Source organism: Ursus americanus, chromosome 9 (assembly GCF_024610735.1).
Source record: "Ursus americanus isolate L20-20 chromosome 9, mUrsAme1.1.p, whole genome shotgun sequence".
NCBI classification, from domain to species: domain Eukaryota; kingdom Metazoa; phylum Chordata; class Mammalia; order Carnivora; family Ursidae; genus Ursus; species Ursus americanus.
This window is the reverse complement of record NC_142135.1, coordinates 47,821,966-47,827,565: the sequence shown is the minus strand read 5'-3', so window position 1 is coordinate 47,827,565 and position 5,600 is coordinate 47,821,966. Positions and strand designations below refer to the sequence as shown.

General features: G+C 38.6%; 1 protein-coding gene across 1 annotated transcript; it reads right to left on the bottom strand.

Annotated features, from left to right (window-relative positions):
• Positions 1-143: 143 nt before the first annotated feature.
• On the bottom strand, positions 144-5,311 carry RBIS (ribosomal biogenesis factor). The gene is made up of 4 exons (XM_045806044.2): positions 5,178-5,311; positions 2,912-3,028; positions 572-688; positions 144-274 (listed from the first exon to the last, which is right to left on the bottom strand). The coding sequence occupies exons 2-4, from the start codon at positions 3,023-3,025 to the stop codon at positions 203-205; spliced, it is 303 nt and encodes a 100-aa protein (XP_045662000.1). The 5' UTR covers positions 3,026-3,028; positions 5,178-5,311; the 3' UTR covers positions 144-202.
• Between the last annotated feature and the right edge of the window lie 289 nt (positions 5,312-5,600).

The following is a 5,600-nucleotide window of genomic DNA, read 5'->3' as shown; positions in this document are numbered from 1 at the left end:
CCTTCTGTTTTAGCACTTTAAGTTTATCACATTTTGTTGACTTCTGACATTCCACTTTCCTAGATTATAGGAAAGATCTGTTTATGTAGTTTGTTTTAAAAATGTGCCAATGCCTGTACATTAACAAGATTTTTAAAAATAAAACTGTATAAAACATTTAATTTATTGGTCTTTTTGGGGTATTTGATGTATCTCCCGTGTATTACAACTGAGCCATTAATCTTGTTGCTTCATCAACATTAACTGGTTCGTTTTCATGACACTGCTGAGGAATCTGAAGGGAGAAAAATACTATATTTTAAAATGTAGATAACAACAGTGAACAAAAATGACTTGTGTATAATCTATTATCTAACTTAATTTCTTCTAGTCCTACCTTTGGAAGTAAAACAATAAAATCTCATATTTGGACTCAATGTTTTAGAGTCTGAATATGACTCAACATGCTGTAGATACTACAAGGCCAAGTACAGTAGAGATCCAAATACTAAATAGTACATTCAACTTACTGGCTTTAAAAAGTTGGAGTTTAACTTATTAGCCATAACAAAAGGAACTGATTTCTACTCACCAGCTGTTTCTGCAGAGGTTCAAGGGAAAGGCCTTTTGAGAAATGTGCAAGTTCCTTTTGTATATCTACAAAAGCTTTATTCACTCTGTTAACTTTTTCATCATTCACAATGTTTATCTTTTAAAAAAGAAAAAAGGCATTAATCTATAATCTTGTAACCATTAATGATACAATATATCCAACTTTAATTTAACCTTGTTAAACCTAAAAATTCATCAACCCTACCCATTTGTGGGGTAAATTCACACAAAAGGTCTTATGGTCTTACTGGGAAATTTTAGATAAAAGGTTCTGGTTTTTTAAAAACAAGAATTATGTGGACATACCTCATATGCAGAGTTGGTACAGGCACACTAAAATACAGGAGCACAGTCCTAGGCTATGGCACTATCATCTCTCGTTGTAAAACGAGGAACCTGGATCAAATGGCTTACTCTCCTTCTGACAGTCCATCTCTGAATCCTTCCCTGACCTTCTTACTTTATTGGAGTCCCGTCCAATTTCCTGACACAGTTTCCCTTGCAGCACTCCTCTCTTAAATCTAGGAGGTGGGGTGATATTCTTGTTGCTGCTCTCAAACCATTTCTCCTTAAAAACTCAGCTCCTTTGAACCTAATGCATCATCAGAACATTCTGACACCTCTTTCCTCATTACCATCACCTGCCAACACATTTACTTGCTCCCTCATGAAGAATCTCAAACCTGGGCTCACTGACCTCTCTCATGCCTGGTTAATGGGCTTCAACAAACATCTAATCCTATGGTTTCCTAATCTCCTCAGGTCCTCACTTCAAGGTTCTTCCTCCTCACCTACCTCAGCCATCCACTTGCATGGACCACCTCTGGCTGCATCATCGCCTGTAACTGCACCACCTCCTGTTCCTCTAGTTCACTTAGTGTGCTAACATTAACAATTCTTCAGTCTTACCCAAATCGTCTCCCACCAATGTCACTGTTTTTCACATTTTCATATCCTTTATCCTTTAGCCAGCACAGATTCCATGGCCATTATTTAATCCATCACTTCTTTACACTCTCTTAACTTTCCTTCTCTTCTCTCCCTCAATCAAACCTGCTTGGCAACCTAGTTAAACTCAACTGACAGCTTTTTCTGAGCCTAAAACTGAATCTGGAGGAAATCATGACAGACTGGCTGGCTTCACTTTAAGTTCATGACCACAAACTTTAATTTACCATTTCCATAGTGCCTGGCAATCTTAAAACCTCCACCTAGTAAGTTAGGCCACTTTCTGAGAAAACTGTTTGATAATTTCTCCAACCAGCCCGCCTATCCAGATTTCCCTCTCTTAGATCTTCCCATTAGCGTACATAAAGCTTCTAGTACTCCTATTTGAACAAAATGATCTCCTTTCAGTTAAATATACCTGTTTTTCCCTAGCGTGGGGCGTTGCATTTGCTAGTCTCTGCCTAGAATACGCTGCTCCCAACATTTAACGGAACTTTAGATTACTTGCCCCTTATCATCTGGATCTTGGCTTCAATGTCAACTTTGAAGACACTCCTATGTAAAATTGTCACTCCCTACCCATATCATATCACCTAGCTTTATTTTCTTTGTAGCATTTACTAAGTCATAAAAATCCTTGATCAAAAAGCTTGACTGAGATAGTTCATGAAAACTGAAAGATAAAATGCTATATTTCTATGACTATTATTACAATTACTAAGTCCTGGAGAGCTGACTCCACCTACTACTTAAATGTGAAAACATTTCCTTGAAGAATTTTCTTAAAGAACCAACTTAATCTTGAAGAAATTTCCCATTTCTCAATTTTTTTGGGAAAAAAAAAACACAAAAAAGAGAAACTCCTTTCTTTTCGAATTTTGCATTTTAAGAAAGAATCTTATTTTATAGGTTTTTGTTTGAGTTGTAGATATCTTCAAGGAGATAATAATTACTGAGGAGAAAAAGATTGGGTGCTGACCAGCATTTTATGTCTGCTTCTGTTAGGAGGTTCTTGAATATATTGGAGTTCAGAGATAAGAACTATTTCTGACAGTTCTATCATACCACGGTTTCTGATAATTTCTATGCTCTGATTAAGCTTTTAAAACTGTTCTTTGGATAAAATCTTTAAAAACAAACAAAACTGTTCTTTAGAACCTCACGCATTTGCAATTAAAGTGCCTTTTTCTTTTCATACATCTACATCAAGATAGGTAAATTTTTTTCATTAAAAAAAATAAATGTTTAAAATCATCTTGCCTTTGTGAGAAAGGCTAAGAACCTATTTTAAATAATAACATTCAGTTTTCCAGTGGCTTTACAACTATGCTTTGTTTGTCAACAATAGTCAGAATGCTTAACTAATACTCACCTTCTTAAGATTAGTGGTAACTGGTTTTGCTTTGTTTTTAGACTTAAAGCTTTTTTGGCTGGCTATATGAAATACATTCCTGGACTTCTGCCCTCTTAGTTTGTTCTTGGCCATTGTCTAGGGAAAAAAAGAAAAGGAGCTCAATTAAGCTGCCCACATTTATGAACTATAAATCAATTTTAGTTTTTAAAGATACCAATTTGGTCTGAGAAATTCCATTTTATTCCTGATTATTTTTAAAGTTGCTGCATGTAGTAAATTACTTCCATGTCTTTCATCACTGCTAGGTTTTCTGCTATTTGAGTGCAGAGTATGTATTTAATTCTTTTATATCTAATACTTGGCCCACTTGGCCCATAGGAAGTACCATGTTAATTTCTGCTAGTTGAATTTATTAATACTATCAACACAATTGCTTTCTCAGCTCTCTGCAGCATCTGCCAATGTTAACCATCACCATTCATCCTGCTAGTTTACATACTACTATACCATTCTGGTTTCTATAATACGTTAGGATGGACTCCTGTCTCCTTCCTCCTTTTTCATTCATTTTTACTTGCCTCACTTTTCTCCTATGTACACTTCTTCAAAATCGGTCCTTAATCCTGACTTCCTACCTTAAATTACTTTTGCAACTACAATATCATCTCTATGTGAATGGCTCTTGTCTTGAAACTTTACATATTTTCTTTGCTCTATAGCTAAACACGCACTAAGTCTATAAATCCTACCTTAGAAACATGTCTCAAATCTGCTTTAACAATGCACATGAGGAAAATTTAAAAAATATTAATAGTTAAGATTTACTGAGCTTATAGTATGTGTATAAGCACTTTGTGAACATTTTATGTGCTTTAATTTACTCTGCATAACGCTTTGTGGGAGGTACTATTATCCCCATTTTACAGATAAAACTCATGCAAAGAGGTTAATTTGCCCTAATTTGCCCAATGTCACACTGTTAGTAATCAAGAAATGACAGGATTCAAAACCTGGGAGCCTAGACCCAGAGCTAACATTATGTAATATGGCTTCTCATGTATACATAAGCATAATGTAGTACTGACTAGTTCAGGACTGGATTACTGCTATAGTCCCTAGGTGCATTTGGTTAGACCACAGATTGGCAAACTATACCAAAGGACGATATTAGGTCAAGCACCTGTAGCTAAATAAAGTTTTAGTAGAACACAGCTATGTCCATTGATTATGTATTGTCTATGGCTACCTTCCTGCTACAATTGGGGCCCACAAAGCCTAATATTTATTTAACAAATAGTATTTATTATCCGGCCCTTTGCAGAAAGATTGCCAACCCCTGGCTCAAGTCATCTGCATTCAAGTCTATGCCTAGTGCTATGTGATGAACCTCCCCAATATTAAAAACTTTGAATGACTCTTCCAATGCATTAGGGGCAGTGTGCTTTGTCCTGGTATATTGTCAGAACCCAAAATCTAGGATAAATATGTCAAACATATCTCCTGCTACCTCTCTGAACACACACATCCTAGTCTACCAACTGCTCTCTGAAAACACTTTGCATATTCCTCCTTTCTTTCCTTTGCTCAACGTGTATCTCTTGACTGAAATTTATATCCTCCTTCAATGTCTAGCTTCAGTAAACTACTTAGGCAATGCCTGTAAACACCAATGGTACTCCTCCTTAAACATGAACACAGTAGGAAATTCATGATTACTACAGAGGAAGTAGAAAATACACATCATATCCCCCCAATTAAATAATCTAAAATCCTTCCAATAGTAACCAAAATCTAATCACTTATCTAGTACTCATTAATAACTTACGATGTGCTAGGTGTGGTATAAAAATGATAGACATACAAAAAGTGATATACATACATGTATGTGATACAAACACAGTCACATGGTTTGTCTTGCTAGAGGCAGCATACAAATGGACACAAGAGGGAGAAGTCCACCAGAGTTGTGGACCTGAGAAAGGTTCGTGGAGAAGGGAATACCCTGGAGGGTGGAAAAGTACTGAAATTCTCTGACAGCAACGTGAAAATTGGGATGACAAGAGACACAACGAAAAACTGGTACCCTGACAAGGGCTGAAGGCCCAAAAGACACCCGGGTTTCAGGCCTGGGCCAGCCGGACCGCTGCCCACCACGGTTGCCTGAGGCAGCGGGCGACCGAGCTCAGCCTCCAGGCCTCACTAGCACGAGACTCACCAGTCCTGTTCTAAACCCCGAAAACTTCACGCCAGTCTGCCAGAAAATTTATTAACCTCTCCTCATTACCTTTAATACCCTCGTGCAGCAACTCACGCTCCAAGTGACGCCATCTACACGCACAGGATCTTCAGGAAGTTCCGGGGAAGAAAGGAGCCAGTCAAAACTTCTCCTACAGGCCTTAGTTACGCCCACCGGGCGTAGCCCCACCCACCTAGCGGAGTCCCACCCACAGAGCGCCGACCAGACCAGGCGAAGCCCCTCCCACCGAACGTAATTCCGCTGTTGAGCGGGTTCCCACCCTCGTAATGTAGCCCCGCCCACAGAGCTATCTAATGTTTCTTCTAAACATAGCGAAGCCCCGCCCGTAAGGTGAAGTTCCGCCCACCATGGGAAATCCCGCCCCAAGAGTATCCCTTACCTTAGGCGGGATTGAGGACAAGTACTCGGCTCCGGCCAGCGAACGGCTTTGGAGATACTGCGAAGTCGGGA

Bases quoted from the DNA above. Each gene is read 5' to 3' on its own strand.
- RBIS (XM_045806044.2), bottom strand. From the start codon at position 3,025: ATGGCCAAGAACAAACTAAGAGGGCAGAAGTCCAGGAATGTATTTCAT. The intron at 689-2,911 runs GTGAGTATTAGT...CTTTTTTAAAAG, and splicing joins TTACCACTAATCTTAAGAAG to ATAAACATTGTGAATGATGA. The intron at 275-571 runs GTGAGTAGAAAT...TTCTCCCTTCAG, and splicing joins AACCTCTGCAGAAACAGCTG to ATTCCTCAGCAGTGTCATGA.